Source organism: Hyaena hyaena, unplaced genomic scaffold (assembly GCF_003009895.1).
Source record: "Hyaena hyaena isolate Hyena2069 unplaced genomic scaffold, ASM300989v1 scaffold_21, whole genome shotgun sequence".
In the NCBI taxonomy this organism is placed as follows: Eukaryota; Metazoa; Chordata; class Mammalia; order Carnivora; family Hyaenidae; genus Hyaena; species Hyaena hyaena.
In genome coordinates, this window is record NW_024080653.1 from 4,994,116 (window position 1) to 5,012,658 (window position 18,543).

The 18,543-nt window shown below is 67.1% G+C and overlaps 1 protein-coding gene across 2 annotated transcripts in view; it reads right to left on the reverse strand.

Annotated features, from left to right (window-relative positions):
• The window catches only part of AATK (apoptosis associated tyrosine kinase), a 29,795-nt gene that overhangs the window by 2,401 nt on the left and 8,851 nt on the right, over window positions 1-18,543 (reverse strand). The window contains exons 2-11 of one of the 2 annotated variants that reach the window (XM_039226524.1): window positions 12,599-12,732; window positions 9,686-9,833; window positions 7,492-7,571; window positions 6,914-7,032; window positions 6,663-6,750; window positions 5,732-5,865; window positions 4,534-4,618; window positions 4,330-4,451; window positions 3,028-3,177; window positions 2-2,606 (exon numbers count right to left, since the gene is read on the reverse strand). In XM_039226524.1, coding sequence (XP_039082455.1) covers window positions 2-2,606; window positions 3,028-3,177; window positions 4,330-4,451; window positions 4,534-4,618; window positions 5,732-5,865; window positions 6,663-6,750; window positions 6,914-7,032; window positions 7,492-7,571; window positions 9,686-9,833; window positions 12,599-12,732 — 3,665 coding nt within the window. The remainder of the gene's footprint in view (window position 1; window positions 2,607-3,027; window positions 3,178-4,329; window positions 4,452-4,533; window positions 4,619-5,731; window positions 5,866-6,662; window positions 6,751-6,913; window positions 7,033-7,491; window positions 7,572-9,685; window positions 9,834-12,598; window positions 12,733-18,543) is intronic. The other variant, XM_039226525.1, reaches the window with a different exon arrangement.

The following is an 18,543-nucleotide window of genomic DNA, read 5'->3' on the forward strand; positions in this document are numbered from 1 at the left end:
CCTGGTCGAAGAGGTAGACGGTGACGTCGTCGAAGAAGGACACGGCCTTCTTCTTGCGCTCCAGGTCCTCGCAGAAGGCCTCCGACAGCAGGCTGGGCATCTTGAGCAGGCTGCGCAGGTTGCGCGCGCTCTGGCTCTCGGCCACCACCACGGGCACGGGCGGCGGCTCCTCCTCGCTCTCCTCGCTGGGCTCCTGGACGCTGTAACAGCGGAGCTCTTCGTCCGACTCCTCGCTCTCCTCGCTGTCGTCCTCTTCCTCCTCCGGCCGGCCCTCCGGGGCTGCGGGCGGCCGCGGCAGGGCCAGGCACAGCGGGGTTCTGGGGGCACCAGGACTCCCAGCCCGTGCCAGCTGTGCGGGCCCTCCAGGGGCCTCCTGGAGGTCAGGGAGGTGGCCCTCCGAGCTCAGCGGGACCGGGGTCAGCAGGAAAACCTTGGAACCCCCCGGGCTGGGCGCTGGGGGCCCTGGGGCAGGGCCCTGGGGCCAAGGAGGGTCTGGTCTGGGCCCCTCCGGGCAGGCGCCCGGCTCTGGAGGAGAGCCCTCAGGCAGCGGCGGCAACAGTGGTGGCACCTCTCTGGGACCTGGCGTCACCCCAGCCCCTGCAGACTCAGGGGAGGGCTGTGCAGACCGCAGCCCAGAGCCCCCCAGGCCCCGCTCTAGCCTGGAGGACAGGCCGCCTCCTCGCTTCTCCTGGGGGCCTGCCTTGCAGTCAGGCTCTGCGTCCAGGTCTGAAAAGTAGGCGGAGTCACGGCAGGGGTTCTTCTCGCCCCGGCCACCACCGAGAGAGGTGGGGAGCTGAGTCTCGGGCCCAGGGCTCTCCCCCTCAGAGACCAGCTCCCCACAGGCCTCAGGCTCACAGGGCTCGTGTGCCTCCTTGAGCACAAACTCGGGGGACTCGTAGTTCTCTGTGTCATAGCCGCTGTCCAGGGCTCGGGGCTGCCCGCCGGGAGTGCCGACAACTGACGGGCTGAAGACCTCACGGCCACCGCCATCGCTGGCTGAGGATGGGATGTCCAGGGAGTCCACAGAGTCTGGGGTCCCGACCTGCTTCTGCAGAGAGCGCAAGGCCAGCGGCACGCCCGGCTTCTCGGCCAGTGGGCCATCGCTGGACAAATCAGTGAAGACACCAGAAGTGGCCTCTGTCACGTCCTCGTCCTCACTGACGGGCGCCCCCAGCTCAGGGCAGCCGCCGGAGCTGTCCAGGGTCTGGGCCGCCCCAGCGCCAGTCTCCCAGCTGCCGGCGGGCGTGGGCAGGGCGGGCAGGGTGTCGAGGGCGCTGGCCTCCTCAGCAGGAAGCGGGGCTCCCTCCTGGGACGGGGTTGGGACTGAGGGAAGGGGCAGTCGGGGTCCGGCAGGGCCCTCAGCCTCCTCAGCAAGCCTGGGCTCGGTCTGGGGGCTGTCAGCCCGGCTCATGGCGGCCTCTGTCCGAGCAGATGTCACCAGGCAGATGGCCGGTGCCAGGCCCTCAGCAGGACACAGCTGAGGGAGGCCAAAGCAGCGGCCTAGCTCCTGGCCAGAGGAGGCCCCCTGTGACCCAAGGAGGGGCTCTCTGGGGTCCTCTAGGGCCAGGTGACGGCCCAGATCAGGGACAGCCCGTAAGGTGTGCTCTGTGCCAGGGCAGCAGTCCATGCAGCCACCCGCTTGTCCCGGGTCCCAGGAGCCCGGCCCTCGGCTGCCGCTGTTGTTATTTGCGGACACATTGGAACTCCAGTGTCTGGGCTGGGTGGCCCTGCAGCCCTCGGTCGCCCCCAACTCCTCCCCACTTGGGGACGTGCCCAGCGGGTCCTCCAAGAAGGGTGGGCAGAAGGCAGCTGTACCCCAGTCGGCGGCGTCCTCCCTGGGCTGCGCCAGCATCCGCGTCCCCGGCGAAGGCGAGCTCAGCGGACAGGATGATTCCCGAGCACGGTTCCCAAGCAGGTAGTAGTCACAGCGGCCCCAGGACCCCTCAGGAGGCGGCACATGGCCCAGCAACGGCTCCATGGCCAACGAGGTGGCCTCGCTGCCCTCCGAGTCATTATCCTGGTCACCACTATCAGGGAGCAGGTCCGCGGCGTGGGGGCTGAGGGTGCAGCCGGCGCAGTCAGGGTCATGGCCGACGGCGGGCGTGGGCTCCTCCAGCCGGATGAAGTACTCGCTCCGCACCGAGGGGCTGTGCGCACTGAGCACGGGCACCACGCCCGGGGGCGCGCTGTCAGCCGTGCACAGCTCCTGCAGGCGCACCGCGCGGCGGGGGCTCGCTGCACCCCCAGGCGCCGGGAAGGCCTCAGCGCCGCGGCCCGCTTCCCACTTGTACTCGAAGTTGAGGCCACGACTCGTCTCGGTCACCGTCAGCACATCGTCCCCATCCGCGTGGAAGCCGTCGCCTGCGAACTGCTCCAGCAGCGGGAAGGACGAGGCGGAGGCGAGCTCGCCTGCGCCCCCCAGAGCCAGGCCCGCCAGCCCGGGGCCCGCGCCACCCCCGCCTGGCCGCAGCGAGCGCCAGCGCCGCTCGAATTCCTCCTCCGCCTCGGTGGCGCCCTTGGCGCAGAGGTAGGACAGCAGCAGGTGCACCTCCTCGGCCGTGGGCCGCTGCTCGGGCTGCAGCCAGCAGAACTGCATCACCTCATACCTGTGGGGGCGGGGAGGCCTGGGGCTCAGCCCTGCCCACCCCCACCGGGGGCACCGCGCAGCCAAGACCCCATTCCCCCTGCAGAGGAGCAGATTGGCCCTCCCCACGCCCTGAGTCCTCCAAGGACATCGAAGAGAACCTCCAAGTGCATTACAGGAGCCCCAAGTCTCCCAAGGTGGGCTCAGAGGTTTGGGGGGGCTACAGCGGGCCAAAGCGCTTTGCCGTTAGCGCACCCCACCTTAGCTGCAGGTGAGTCTGAGTTTTGGGCAAAAAGGCTCTTTCCGTGTGGACTCAGTACGGGCCCCAGAGGGGCGAGGCAGCGGGAGCTGGACACCCAGGCAGTCACACTCCGAGCTCCCTCCTTGGTCTCGACCTTTCTACTGGGGATGCTGCCCCCAGCCCGGCGTCGCAGGGTCCTCACCAGCGGTCGGACAGCGTCAGCTGCAGCTGGGGCTTGGGGAGCTTGAGCTGCTGCTCCCGGACCGCATAGGCCAGCACCTGCCGGTCGGAGTGGTGAGAGTAGGGCTGCGCACCCAGCTCAAAGAGCTCCCAGATGGTCACGCCCAGGGACCTGTGGAGGCAACGGCCGTCAGAGGGGGTCGGCGTGTCTGGCCACGGCATGGCTGCGGGGGACCTCAGAGCCGCGGGCACCACAGGACAGCTCCAGTCACTGCACCAGCGTCCCAGGGACGCCCCTCCCAAGGGACAGCACCTGCCTTCAGTAAACTGGCAGGACGTGCCACCCGGCCAGGCCCAAGCCTGTGTCCAGGGCACCTGGGCAAATAAAAGCAACACTGGCCTTTCCACAAACTCAAGTCCATTCCTTTGTCCGTGTGCTCATTCCCTTGCTGTGGTGAAGGTCAGACACGGGTCCAGGACCAGGAGCTGCCCTGGTGAAGCTCCCAGTCCTTGGGCACCGCTGGGGGCTACGGCCAGGGAGGGGGCGTCTAAGTGCACCCCAGCCTGGCAGGGGCGGGCCTGGGGAGCAGGCAGGGCTGCGAGAAGGCGAATCCACCCGGTCCTTGGGGCCCCAGGCTGTGCCGGGAGACCCGGAACGTGAGAAACAGAACAAATCTGACAACAGGGAAGTCGAGGGGCCCGAGCCGTCTAAAGGAGCCCAGTCCGCGTGCGGCAGGGCGGGCGGGGAAGGGAGATGGATGGCGGGGCGGAGCGGCTGATGGGCTACGGTTAAGTGACTCAGGTGCTCAGGAGGGAGGGTGGGTCCATGGGTCCAGGCTCTGGGGGCTCGCTAGGAGCAGAGGGGAGACAGACGGGCCTGAGGAGCTGGGGGGGCGGGGGGGAGGGGCTGGTCAGGCACAGGGACCACCCCAGGGGGCCTCTGGAGGCTGTGGGGCTGGGTCTGTGCCCTGCCTGGTGCTCGTGCTGAGGGTGGGTGGTGCCGCCACACGGCAGTGGGCTTTCCAACCCGAACGTGTGCCCTGACCCTGAGCAGATCACGGGGGCGGAGCAGGGCCCAGCAGCCCCCACCCCCACCCCCGCCTGCAGAGTGATGAGGGGGAGCAGATAAGCATGTCATCGCATGTGTGGCTCTTCTCAGGGTGGCCAGTCTGCACCCCTCCAGCACAGGGGGTGGGGGGACTCGGTCCCCAAGGGTCTGCGGGCCCTGGGTCCTCGCTGGACACGCACCCACACCCAGGCCTGGCAGCCGTGAGCCGTGACGGCAGCAGACAGAGCCGGGGCGGGCACCGAGCGGGGGGCTCACCACACGTTGCTGGCCTTGGTCTGGTCCACCACCAGCAGGTTGCAGTGCACCTCATCCACCAGCTCGGGCGCGATCCAGCGTAGCGGCACCCACAGCTGGTCGGCGGTCACAAAGTAGTCTTCCTGCAAGCGCGGGGCATAGGGTCACCCCAGGGTGCCGGTGGCTCTGCCCTCCCCCTCCCCCCGCACAGCCCCGCCCACTTACTCTGTATTTGCCGTGGGACAGGCCGTAGTCACCGATTTTCACTGTCAGGTCGGCCGCGAGCAGGCAGTTCCTCAGGGCCAGGTCACTGGAGGGCAGGAGGGCGGGGGTCAGTGGCAGTGCCAGGCTGCGGGCACTCGGGGAGCTGACGGGCCAGCTCACTTGTGGCCAAGGGCATCACCATGAGCCAGCGGGAGGGGGTGTCTGAGAGGCAGCCCGTCCACCCGCTGCCCCGAGCCCCCGTCCCTCACCCCCCATGGGGCTCCCTGGGGTGTCCGCGTGGACAGGACCTCAAATGTTACGATGCAGACAAGGAAATCGAGGCCCAGGAAGAGCCGGAGCAGGCCACGGGGCCCTCGGTGAAGGCACTGCCCCGCCGTCACCGGACCCTCTCCCGACCCCAGCCGTTCACACGTCTGCCGACCCGTCCCGGGCACGAGCCAGCAGGGGACCCTGTGGGCTTCCCTCCCACCCTCAGCTCCCCGGGAGGCGGGCAGCCACAGGGGAGCCGGGGTCCTGAGCATCCCGGGGATCCTGCCCCAGCCCTGCTCACACAGGGCTGGGCCCCGCGGCCGGCTCTGGGGGCACAGGGCACCGGGGCAAACACGGCAGCAGCCTGCGCCTGCCGGGTGTGCGGGGGCCTGGGGCGGGGTGCCCGGCGGGCAGGTCAGGAGGCTGGCAGCTGCCCTCTTCAACAAAATCACTGATGCTGGAGTCGTACGTGTCATCACTCAGCACCAGGATATTGTTGGGGAGGACGGCCCGTGCGGCGTCGGGGCTGGCGGGGCTGTTTGACCGTTACCGCTTCTTCCGGGCACATCCCCCTACCCTGGGCACCCTGGTCCGTCCCTCCGATTCCAGGGCCAGGGTGGGAAGCAGGACGGAGCCCATCCCTCCCCTCTGGGGTCTCAGGGAGCCAGAGGCCCGCAGGGCCCGGTGTGGGCCCGCGGGTGGCTCTGACCGCCCCAGGGACAGAGGATGGGCCGTGGGCCCTGCTGTGCGCCGCCCAGGCCAGCCGCCCACCCCGCAGAAGCAGGCACCTCCCCGCACCTCGTCTGGCGGTGATTTAACCAGATTCCTTGGCACCACGGCCCCTGGAGGCTGACTAGAGACTGAGCCAGGTAACCCTCACATGAGCCCCAGGGCAGGCACCGCCGCTCCCTTCCGCAGGGGCAGAGGCCACCAGCCCCGCCCCCCTCACCTGTGCACGTAGTTGTTGCGATGCAGGTGCAGGACGCCACAGGCTACCTCGCAGGCCATGCGCTGCAGGGTCAAAGGGTCGGGCGCCATGGACTCCGCCAGCCGGCAGCTTCGCAGGTAGCCCTTGAGGTCCCCCTGCCAAGAGGGGCAGCCCTGTCACCGCCCAGCCCCTCCCCCGCCAGGGCCTGCAGACAACCTGGGGGTGCAGCTATCAAGAGGAGCCCCCAAGTCCGCCCCCTAGTGGCCGGCTCTCAGTAGGACAGCCCCACAGGCAGACGGCACTGTGTCTACTGCCCCCGCAGACCCAAGCAACCCTGCGGGTTAGGGTTGGGGTTACGGTTAGGGTGGTGGTGAAGGAGTGACCACCCCCCCAGGTACAGACCACTGGGGCCCGTATGCTCGCCACCTCCCTGCTGGCAAGCGGCAGACAGGCCATGTGAGCAGTGACGCCCAGCCAGGTCGGAACACAGGGCAGGTGACCAGAGGGACAGCTGGCAAATCCCTGAGCTGCTGACACGGCTCAGCTGGAGAGGGCCTGGCCCTGCTGGGGAAGCCCCGGGGGGTCGTGGCTACTGCCCGGAGCCCAGGAACCAGAGGGTGGGGGCCTGCACACCGCGGGGACCCCTGTCTGCCCAGTGCCGCTCAGAACAGGGGCGGAGCCCCCTCAGAGGGAAGGGGCACTGGGTGAGCGGAATCCAGGACGTTGTCTCAACTCAGCAGGACAGGCGGCTGGGCCCGCCCCACACCCCCTCCTCCCGCAGGTGCCTCTGCCCCGATACCACCTCGGGGGGGAACATATGGCCCCCAGGAGGGTGAGGAGGGGTCCCCAGCTCAGCGAAGGCCCCTCTGCGGAGAGGCCAGGCCCTCCTTCTAGACATCCTGCACAGACGTGCGGGGCGGAGGGGCCGCGGGGCCCTGGAGCGGGGACTCACCATGGGGCAGAATTCCATCACCAGCAGGTAGGGGGTCACCTCCGCACACTGCGCCAGGCACTGAAGCAGGTTGCTGTGCTGCAGAGCCCTGCAGGAGCCGACACACTGCCCCCCTGACTCGAACCCCGGGCGGGAGGGGGCGGGCGGGCGGGGAGGGGGGCTGGCTCTGCAGGGGTGGGGGAGGGGCAGGGACAGTACAGAGCTTGGCTTTGTTCACAGGGCCCGCCCCCCCCCCCCCGGGGGCCGCGCACCTGTACGGCTGCGCCTCCTCCAGGAACTGCATCTGCTCCTGCACGCTGGCGCTCGCCTTCAGCTCCTTCACCACCACCTGTGTGCTGCTGATGCCCGAGTTCACCTCCCCCAGGAACACCTGCGGGGCGGGCGGCACCGGGCCCCCTGGGCTCAGCCTCCGGGCCCTGCCACTCCTCTCTCCCCTTGAACCCGAGCTTGCAAGCCTTGCTTCCCTCATCTGCCAAAGGGGGGGTTCTGGGCCCCTCCCAGGGGGACCCTCCCAGCTGAAACATTTGCTCTTTGCCGGCCATCCCAGGCCCCCAGCTGTCCTCAGCTCTCCTTGGGGGTCTGCAGGGAGGAAGAGGGGCCTGTCGCCCCACCCAGGCTGGGGCTCAGGGAGATGCCAGGACCTAGACACCGCTCCCCCACCCCCGCCTCTCAGAGGTACCTCCCAGCATCTGACGGCAGGAGCTGCAGAGACAGAGCTCCCCCCGGAGGGACCCCAGGGCTGGGGAGGCTCCCAGGAGACGCAGATCTCCACCCTGCCCCTCTGCCTGCCAGCCCCTCTCCCCCACCGCGCCCCAGGGTCGCAACTCACCTTCCCGAACCAGCCGTGGCCAACCTCCTCCAGGTACAAGAGGCTGTGCCGGCCCAGGTCTGTGGACTTGAGCAGCTGCACTATAACAGGGCGGGGGGCTCAGGGACCCCAGCTCAGGCTGTCACTGCCCCCATCACCCCTTACCCGGGCCCTTCAGGGGCTGCCCACTTGGCCTATTCTGGGGAGCTGGCCCTGAGCCCCCCAAGAGCCGGGGCCACCATCAGGAACCGGGCGCCTGCTGCCCAGGGGCGCTGCGGACCTGCAAGTCACATCCGGGCAACTCTCTGGGTGGGTCTGGGAAGGCTGCGCCCCAGGCTACGGGGACGAGCCAGGCTGGAGACCGCAGGGCCTGGAGCCAGGGCAACGCCGGGCGGGCAGGCAGTGTGGCCGGGGCCCAGCCCATGGGGAGGAGGGCACTGGAGCAGCCCGTCCCCTCACCCCTGCCACAGGCTGGCATTCCAGCACCAGGCACAGCAAAGGCTCCTTTGTTGGGGCCGGCTTGGCACAGCCCCGCACGGAGCACACTGGGCCATTCTCCTGCAGGCTGTGCTGGGTGAGGTCAGCGGGGAGGAAGGGTCAGTGAGGGCCCCAGAGGAAGGGCCAGGGCTGCTGAACCCACTCGTGCCCTGTGCCGCAAGGGATTCCCCGAATTCTGCTCCCACGCCAACTGTCCTGGGGGCCCAGGGGACAGGGCTGGGCCTGGAATGCCGGGGGAGCCCCGGGAGTGGGGGCCGCTCCCAGGGACTATTGACCTTGATGCTGAACGGAATTGAGGTGGGGGTTGCATGGGCCCCAGCCTGCGGGCTCCTCCTCCACAGTCTCCAGCCCCAGGCGGTGCTTGTTACTCTGGTTTTTAACCCCTGACCTCCAGGTGGGCTGCCCCTCAGCATCACCTGAAATCTTTCCTGTCCCCAGAAATGGGGACCCTACAGAACTACACGTGAGCTACAGAAATGGAGACAGCCACTCACCCCTGGCCCTGGCCCCGCCCCCATCAGAGGGGTGGGAGACTCCAAGTATCAAAGATTCTTCAAGGTCCCTGACACTGCCTGCAGGTGACAGGCCCAGCCTGGGGGGGGGGGGGGGGGGGAAGGGCAGTGTCCCCTGGGATGGCCCTTGGCTCCCCGACCAGTGACAGTGTCCAGGCTCAGCACAGGCTCAGAGAGTCCCAGGGTCGTCCAGGAAGGTCAGGGGAACCTTCTGCAGCAGGGGTTCATGGGATGTAGATTTGGGCTGTGTCAGCAGATGTGCACGTGCCTTTGAGCCCCAGGCCCTGGCCCCTGCCTGACGCTGGCTCAGGGTTGGGGGTGATGCCCACGGAACCCTGGGCCCTAGGGCTGAGGACCCAGACCAGTGCCTTGGGGGCCCGCAGCCCTTGATGAAGTCTGGGCTTCAGGGTCACAGGCCTGGCAAGATGCGGAACAGGGCAGGTGGGGAGGGCGCGCTCACGCCCACAGGGCCTGACAGCCGTCCCACTGGCACCGGCTCCTAGGGTGGGGGTGGGCATGGGCCTCGCCTCGAGCTTTCAGGGAGGGGGACTGAGGTCGGGCTGCTGTGGAAGCCGCATGAAGCCAGGGACTGTCCCCCACCCCAGACACAACTAGGGGTTCCCAGAGCACCGGCCTCCAGCGGACAGGGGTTCCAAGCCCAGCTCGGACGCTGACCTACAACCTCGCAAGCTTGGGCCCCCGTCGGCCCTGCGGGTGGTCACCCTGGTGGGGGGACCCCGGGGTGGGGAACCAACAGGGGCCAGGCCCCTGCCTGCACCCGCCCCGGGTCCCCCAAGGCCTGAGTAAAAGGCCCATTCACAGCCCCGCCCACAGCGGGGGCCCCAAAGAGCCCCTCCTCCCCAAGTGGGTGGGCCCCGCCCACTGGGCACAATGGAGCCCATGTCCCTGCATGGCCTGCGGGCACTGAGTGGGTGGTCAGGGGTCAAGCGTCCAGGGACAGCAGAGGAGCCCCTCCTCCCGTCCCAGGACCAGGGCAACGGGTCCCTCACCCCTGGGGCCGGTGCCACGCCCCGCACAGCAGGCTGGGCAGCTGGTGGGCAGAAGGCTGACCCAAGCGGCCTCCCTGGTCCCGGCAGAAGGGGACACGCACCTGCCCTTTGTCACCCCACCCCGGGAGCACTGGCTGCTGAGCCCAGAGTCACACCTTCCCCACCCCAGCGGGGCCTCCCCGGGGGCGCACTCACCTGAGCGCCCCGGCTGCTTGGCCATGGGCAGCGAGACCTCGGTGAGTGGCAGGACATACACGTCTGGCCCGTTCTGTGCCCCCGTGGCGGGGGAGCCCTGTGCCGAGAAGCCGGCGGCGTACTCCTCCCCCTCGGCATTCTCAAACTCCTGCAGCGGTAGGTGGGCGCCAGGCTTGCCGGGAGCTGGGGCGCCAGGGCTCGGGGACGAGGGCAGGGCCCCGGGGTACCGGACAGGCTCAGAAGGGACCGCGCTCTCACCTCCTCTGGACCCGGGCGTGGAGTGGGCTGGGGGGCCTGACCCGGGGTGGGGGGGAGACACTTGCCTGTGTCCCTCCCACCCACCCTCTGGCGCCTCAGGGCAGAGAACACACTGCTCTCCTAGCCCCTCCCCCCTCCAGGGACACCAGCTGCCCAGAGGGCCAGAGGCTGCTTGTTCTGTGTTGGTTGGCTGTGAGGAAAACCAGCCTCCCAGAGCCCGAGCCTCAGGCGTGGGGGCCGTGAGCCCAGGGCGGCAGCGCCTTGCCCAGCCCGGGCCACCCTGACCAGCTGCGGCGATGGTGGGCCATGCTGGCCCCGCGCTGGCCGGGGTGGGGCCAGAGGCAGGAGGCCAAGAAGCAGAGGCCAGCTGCCCACTGCCCATCCGGTCAGCCCCCAACTCCTGCCACCCCTCGCCCCTGCAGCCCGCACCCCACCCAGCCTCTGAACCCAGCTTCAAGGTTAGGGCTGGAGAGTGGGGACAGGGATGGGGGCTCCATCACGCCACCCACCCTGCCTCAGTGGAGAGGCATCCAAGAGCCCCTGTCCCTTCCAGCAAGGAGCATTCCTGAGTGCCCAGAGCAAGGAGCCCACCCCCACCCCCAGGCCAGGCCCCCTGCCACCTACCACAGCCGTCTGCCTCCAGGCTGCCCTGGACCTTGACCCAGGCGGGCCTTTATCCGCTCCCAAGGCTCCTTAAGAGCCTGGCCAGGGTAGCCGGGGGCTGGGCCCCACCTGGCTGGCTGCTATTTTGAAATGCCACAGCTGCACCTGTCTGTGGGCAAGACCCCTCCCCCCAGGTACAGAGCACATTCCAGGGAAGAGCCAAAGTCTCAGAAATCCAGAGCCTGATCACAAAACAGCTCCTACTGAAACAACAGCAGCTCTCCTCCCTGGAGCCCACCACCACACTGCCCAGGTGGGGAAACTGAGGCCCAGAGGGCCCCACCCATATAGACAGGCAGCTGGACTGGGTGCCAGGGGGCCTAGGTTCCTCCCTTGGTGCTGCGTGACCCTGGGACCCCGGGACCCCAGGACCCTCCTTTTTCCTGCTTTCTATGTTCTCAGCTGGTGTCCCTGTGGGCCAGGCCTTGCCCCTGCCCGGAAAGAACAGAACCTTGGGGACAGGGGGCAGGGGCTGGTTCCTGCAACGACCTCTCTGCCCAGGGCTCGCGAGCCCACCCTCGGGGCCCTGGGATGCCAGCCGCAGCCCCATGCACCCCACGGGGGCCTGGCCCCAGCCCATACCTGACGCTGCCGTCCGACAGCCTGCTGTACGGCTCCAACACAGCGGGCCAGCAAGTAGGACAGTGTGAGCATTGCCACCCGGCCCCTTCTCCCAGCAAGCTCCACGGTGCCCAGCCCTGGGCCCCCAGAGACCAGGCAGGAGCCCCTGGTGCAGGCAGGCCCTCCCACCCACGCGTACTGGGGCTGGAATGTTCTCGGCACCATGTTCTCCAGGAGGTGAGGAGGGCAAGGGTAGGAGGGGCCAAGGCTGGCCCTTGTTTGGGGCCTTGTTCTCGCAGGGCCCTGAGGAGGGGCTGACCTATACAAGGCTCCCCCACCCCCAGCCCCCATGACCTCACGGCTCTGGGCCCAGGATCCTGCGGGGCCCAGCTGCTGGATGCTCACAGGTCAGGGAGACGGCCTACCCAGGGCCAGGTACCAGGAGCCACAGCCTTGGAAGGGTGGCCTTTGTCAAAGCGAAGCCCCCCGTCCTCACCGAGCAGGTGGGCGGCTCTGTGACATGCGATGGGGGAGGGGGGGGCGCTGTTTCTCTAAAATGGGATGTGGGCCACTTAGTCCGGACACTGATGGGGGCCACAGGACGGCCCTCCCCTCCTGAACTCGCCGGGCCCAGGAATCCGACCTCCAGCCCAGGGCAGGGGTGAATGACCACAGCCTAGCCCGCTATTTGCTAAGTCGGCAGGAACTCACCCCTCGTGGGCGGGGGGCAGGGAGCCTCGGCGTGGGGTTCTCAACTGCCAGCCCCTCTGCCCGGTCCTGTCCTCCCCTCCCCACTCAGAGCCACGCCCAGCTCCCCAGAGGGTGCCCCCTCAGGAGGGGGACTTAGCCCCAGAACTCAGCCCAGGACCCTGGGGAATTTAACTCTGCGGGGGCAGCCATAGTGAAGCCGCGCCGTGCGTTTCACTGATGCTCTGTGAGTAGCAGCCATCACTGCCACTGTGCACGGTCCCCTGATTTCCGGCTCCAACACTCAGCCCCCACCTTGTGGAGCAGGAGGCGCCCCAAGTAAGGTCCAGCAGGCAAGGCGGTTGTGGTACAGGGAAGGCATGTCTGGGCGGCTTTGGTTTCCCGCTGCCGGTTTGAATGAGCAGGCACTCGAGGACCGCTGAGCAAAGAGCGCTCCTCTTCCACCCAGGAGTCAGGGGCCTCTGGGGAAGCGAGCCCCCTCCCAACGGCTCAGGAGCCTCCGTGAGCCCCTCACCGTCCCAGAGTGCCCGACCTGTGCACCACACCTAGTGGCCTGGCCCTGAGCTGGGACGTGTCCACACTGAGGGGCTCCAAACCGGGGGCCACAGTGGGCTGGGTCTCCGGAAGCCTCCACGGCCCCCCCTGTCGGCAGCCCCCCAGGGGAGGGAGGCTCAGTGCTGAGTGGACACAAGCGGCCCATCCCCTGGGACCCCCAGCCCTCACCTTGAACCCGATGCCACCCTTCTTACAGCACAGACAGGCCAGCATGAGGGCGATGACGGTGAAGAGCCCGGAGAAGGACACGGCCACCACGCCCAGGGAAGACGACCAGGAGAGCTCGCTGAGGGGGGCGCCGTCTGCCGAGGGAGAGGAGGTCACGGGGCAGCCTCTGAGGCTCCAGGCCCCAGACTCACCCTGTCCCTCCAGGCGCACCCAGGCCCCAGCCAAACCCGACTCCCCAGCCCACCCTGACCCTTGCTCTGAGACCCGCCACCCACACGCAGTCGCCACGGGGCTCCCGGCAGAGTGGCCATCGTGGCCCGGAGCCTGCAGTTCCCAGGACGGCCACTGGGCGCCGCTGAGGCCTCACTCAGAGGACACGGGGCTGGGAAAGCCTTCCCGGGGGCCGGCTGTCGGGGTTCACAGGCACCCCTCCATGAGGCCAGGGTCTTGGGGCTGCAGGAAACTCCCCTGCACATCTCTTCCAGACTCTGGTCACCCCACATCCCCTCTCCGGAGCCTGTCCCAGGGGCTGTCATCTCCCTAAAGCGATGAGGATGGCACCCGGGAGGGGCCCCGCTGTGCGAGAGAAGTTTCGGGGCTGCCCACATGCTGGGCTCTTTGCCGTTGGGGGCCAGAGCCATGAGACAGGCCTGTCCGGCCTCTGAAGCACAGGGATCCCACTGTCCCCGAGAAGCTGGTGCCATGGCCACTGGGCAGCAGAGTCCCCCTGTGCGGCCTGGCATTTCCAAGTCACCCTCTTGCTGAAGTGCCCCCCTTTCTGTCCTGGGAACAGTGGGGACCCCCCCTCTGCGGCACCTGTCCACAAGGGCCCCCTCATGGCTAACCCTCACCAGATGGGGAACTGACGTGTCAGGACAGCATGACACGGCCTCCCCACATGTACGGGTGGCCCCCATGCCCCTGGCTCCGCGCATCCAGTGCCCATGGGCCAGGCCAGGCGTCCCCCAGACAGAGGCGGGCACAGCAGCCTGCGCCTCCTGTCCTGACACACTGACACCCTCCCCTGAAGACCTCTGTCTTTCCGTTTGGCCCCTGGAAGTTTTCTACCCCCAATCCCTCTGCACACCAAGCACCCCCACCCCTCGGCCCCAGGGGCCGACCCCTCACCCCGCCACCCAGCCCAGCACACCTGGCATCCCGGGCCCATCAGTTCAGGTCAGAGCCAGTCTCAGCAGGGCCTCATGGGGTCCTAAATGGTCACTGAGTGGCCTCCAGGCCTGGCCCCGCTGGACGGGAGGAAATGAAGTCTCCATGAAAGTAAAGAGCCTGCCTAGGGTGGCAGAGCTGACCTCTGCCTGATGTGCCCCTGTCCCCATGCCTTTCTGCACTGATGTAGGAACCCAGGGCTGCAAGCTAACATGGCATCTGGGAGGGCTGCCTGGAGGCAGTGTGAGCCCAAGGGCCTAGAAAGATGGTGAGCACAGCCTGGACTCCTGCTCGGGTCTCCAAACCTGTTCCCCACACCCACAAGGAAGGAAGAGGGGCCCAGGTGCCAGGGGCCGGGCAGGGCCAGAGAGGCAGGAAACCCCTGGGCCCGCACCAGGAGGAGCCTCAGGCTGTGTCCCCATGCCCAAGGGGTCAAACAGACACCCTCCCAGGACCTCCGTGGGCCAATTCAGGGGTGTGCGCATAGAAGTCCCCGCACTGGGCTGACAGCACACGACCCACAGGCACTGACTCGCTGCGTTTCCTCCCCAGGCTGAAGGGCTCTGGCTCCCCGCACCCCCGGGTGCAGCCAGTGCCCTCAAGGATGCACCATGGCCTCGCGACCCACTGGGCATCCGCACACACACTCCAACCTGCACCTCCTCTCTGGCCGGTCCCCCAGCCTGGGGCAGGACTTCCGGCAGCCGGACCCTTGAGGAAGGCAGCAGGCACCGTGGTCGGGCACCCGCCCCCCGGGCAGGGCTGCACGGACTGCGCTGGGCAGGACTACCTCAGGAGCCCCAGCCCCGGCCTCCCCCCAGCCTCCCCTCTGTGGGCAGAACTGGGGGCCGGGAGCACGACCACGGGAACGGTATAAACACTACAGGGCCTGGGGGTGGCCGGAAGCGCAGGTTGAACCATGGGCCCGGACCCTTTGAGGGGTGACTACAGCCTGGGGGCAGCTATAGGGGGCGGGGGGGGAGGGGGCTTAGAGGAAAACCCCAAGGGGGCCTCCTAACAGCGCAGCTAACGCCCACCCTGCGGCCTCCGGAGCCTGCGGGCAGGGCGGGTCACAGACCGGGCACAAAAGGGGCCTTTTCCTTCGTCCTTAAGGTCCTGCTGTCGGCAGGCGAACCCACACGGAAGGGACCGTGGAGCGCAGCCCCTTCCCGCGAAGACACGAGACGTAAGAGCCAACGCGTTCTCGACACGGAAACACCCGAGAAGGAACGACAAAAGCCACCGTGCACACAGCAGGCGCCGGTCACCGCGGGCGCTGGCTCTGCCGACCAGAACCCGCCGGCCTTCCCGGCCACGCGGTCCCTGGTCCCGCCTCTGCGCGCGTCCCCCTGCGCGGCCGTTGATGGCGGAGGACCCTCTCCTGCCAGTTACACTGAACACACGCTTCCGTCCACTGCAGAGGCCGCCCGGCCGCTGCCCACGGCTCCGGCCCCGCCGTCTCCCGAGCGGACGCCGCCTCCGCGGCCTGGCGGCCTGGGCACCGCGGCTCGGCGCGGCCGGGTCATTTCCAAAGGACGCACCGCGTTCCGGAAAACCGCCCGGCCACGTTTGGGAACGGTGCCTCACACTTATGGGGCACTTGCTGTGTACCGAGGGTCTCCCTCCGGGCTGCGAAGGGGACGGAGCGTTCCTGGGGAGCTGGGCGACAGAAGGGGTCAGAACAGAACCAGGTGCCCGGCCGGGCTTCCCGTAAAAGGAAAATGTCACTTGTTTCTGCCATCAGGTGGGGGCAGGTGTCCGGGCGGGGCTGTCACATGACCTAGAGCACCACCCTCCACACACACCCAGGCACCAGTCAGCAAGTCCTGTAACCTTAAGGCGGACGAAACTCTAAACTGGTGACAGAAGCTAAAACAGGCAGAGAGGTCACTTGCCTGTGGTGGCTCACACGTGGAGACACCGTGATCAGTAACAGCTCCCGGTGCTGTGGGAAGACGCGGGGGCGGGGGGGGGCAGGCCTCAAGGACCCGCCCGCAGCCAGGCTGGCCGGCCAGAGGACAGAAGACCCAGCACAGAAGACAGGCGCCGGCGGGGCTGGGGGCCCACGGGGGGGACCGGCCGCCCCTCCGCCCACCGCGGTAACTTCAGACTGGTGTCTGGGAGTCAGATTATAGCACCGGAGAAGGTAAGAGCGAGACGTCAGGCTTCTTCGTGGAAAAGAGTGTTTAAGCTGAGAGCAACAAGGGAATCACAAAATATCGATGGGTTTGGTTCCATAAAAACGTACGTTCCATAGAAGACCCCGATCAAAGGGAAATGGCAAACCAGGAGAAGTGATTTCCAAAAAACACATCACAAGAACTGGTAGCGTTACTCCATGGGGCCCACATCAGCGAAAATTAAAAAATACATTAAGACCCCACAATATAAACAGACTAAGCAAAGCCCACGACAAAACGTTCAGCCTCGTCCTTGATCAAAGAAGTTCAATTCAAAAGATGACGTCTGCCTCCAGCCCGAGCGAGTTCTATAAGCCCTCGCCCCGGCTGAAGCCAGCGCACCAGACCAACCGCCAGACTCGTTGTGCGAGGCTCGGAGCATCAGCTGGAAAGCGGCTCAGAGATGTGGGTGCGGCACCTTGGGGACCCCCCTTCTCGTTGGCCAAGTGATTCCTTGTCTGGGAATGTTTTTTACTGTTTACTTATTGGGGGGAGAGGGGCAGACAGAGAGAGGGGGACACTGTCAGCACGGAGCCCGATGTGGGGCTCGAACTCGCGAACCGAGAGATCAGGACCCGAGCTGAAGTCGGATGCCTAACCGACTGAGCCCCCCAGGCGCCCCGCCTTGTCTGGGAATTTAAACCAGGAGACCAGCCCGGAGGGCACACAAGCCCCGAACAAACCAACGAGGAACAGGGTATCAACACCGCAGACAGAAACCCGGGGCGGACATTCACTGCGGCGACCTTTCTAAGAATTACAAAAACAGCTGAAAGAGTCCACCAGCAAGGAAGGAGCGAGCAAACACAAGGGCCCATCTGAAAAGGAGCCAAAAAAGCGAGCTGGAGAAGTTTTCAAAGCGGAAGTCCCGCCATGACGCTGCTGAGGAAGAGGAAGACACACGATGACGCGAGTGGGAGCCGGGCGAGTGTCCGTCGCGTGACTGCGCGGCCTAGCGCTCGCGGCCCCCAGACTACGGGCGAGGCCTCCCGCAGGGCCAGCTGTCAACGGGCGCAGCTGAGTCGACATCAGTCCCACGTCGATAAGGTTGAAAACGAGAGGCAGGCAGCAGAACTGCTCACAGATCCAGGTCACGATCGGGTTAAAAAACCATTCACCCGGAAGAAAACCTCTCAGACCGCGAGCGCCGCCTGCCTGGGCGGCAGAAGCCTGGGCAGCGTGTGGCCTGCGCATCCGTCTGGAAAGACCCCCACGGCTACGGGGCACGCGGAACAGAGTCCTGGCATCACCGAGTCCTGGGCTCTGCCCCCCACACCCCTCAAACCCCACTCGGGGGTGCCACCTGGCCAGAGGTCGGTGAGGTCTCCCCCAGGAACAATGGGGACGCAGAAGGGGCAGGGACCCTGGTTCTGCCTTCAGGTCCATGGACCCCCCCCCGCCGGCCCCGTCCACCCAGGAACTTGAGTTTTGGCCACGTCTGCATCGTACAGAAAGCACAGTGGACTGAGCTGCGCTCTGGGCCCCTCTGAGCACCCACCTGGCTGTCCCCACCTGGACCCTCCTCCCCAGCCCCGCCCAGGCCACTGATGGCCGCCAGCAGAGTCAGGACCCTGCCCAACCGTCGGGGGTCTTCCAGGCCGTTCCTCACCCAGGGCCTGAGCCGTCTTCAAAATCACCACCCAAGGGCCCCTCTGAGCCGCCCACGCTAACCCCCACTTGGGCTTGGCGTGAGGGGACATCCCCGGGGGTCTGAGACACATGCAGTACTAGGGAGCCATGTTGAAGGAGCGAGGGCAGGGCCCGTCAACCCCTCCAACCTCCACGCCACGTGCCTCGGTTTCCCCGGTCTCCTCTGGAGAGGCCACACCCTGCCGTCCACCTGGCACTGCCGTGATTTGTGTTTGTTAAGTTTATTTTATTCTGAGAGAGAGACAGAGAGGGAGAACCAGTGGAGCAGGGGCAGAGAGCAAGAGGACTCCCAGCAGGCTCCACACAGAGCCCGACGTGCATCTCAAACTCTCAAAACCTGACTGATCATGACCTGAGCCAGAGTCAGACACTCAGCCAGCTGAGCCCCCAGGCACCCCAATGCCATAATTTTTTTAATGAAAAGCCAGTGTGGTGAGGCCCCTGGCGGGGAGCGTCCGAGGTGGCAGAAAAGGGAGGGGTTGCCGGGGCCGTGCGATGGGGAGGGGCTGCTAGTGGCACACTGTGTCATTATGGGGAGAAGAGAATGTTCTGGAACTAGAGAGGTGGCTACACTAAATGCCCTGCATCGTTCACTCCCGAACTGTTCCCTTTACGTGACGTGAGCCTCACCTCAATTTTAAAAAGTGTCCGCTTAGCACTCAGACACCCGCGGAGGCCAGGTCAAGGGTCACATCCACGACAGAGGCCTGTCCGTCGCAGCCCAATGCCCTCTGCTGCTCACACCACGGAGAGCTCACTCCCCAGCGGGAGCGGCCGAGAGGTCCCCAGCCCAGCCCAGGGCTCCCCGGGCTCCTCCCGTGACAGGCCGGGCTGCCCAGCCCACGGGGACGCCGGTGCAGGGGTCAGCGCTGGCCCGGGGTGGGGCCTCGGCCGGGCATCTGAGGACAGCCTGGCACCAGTCCCTCTGCCCCCATGCCTGCCCGGTGA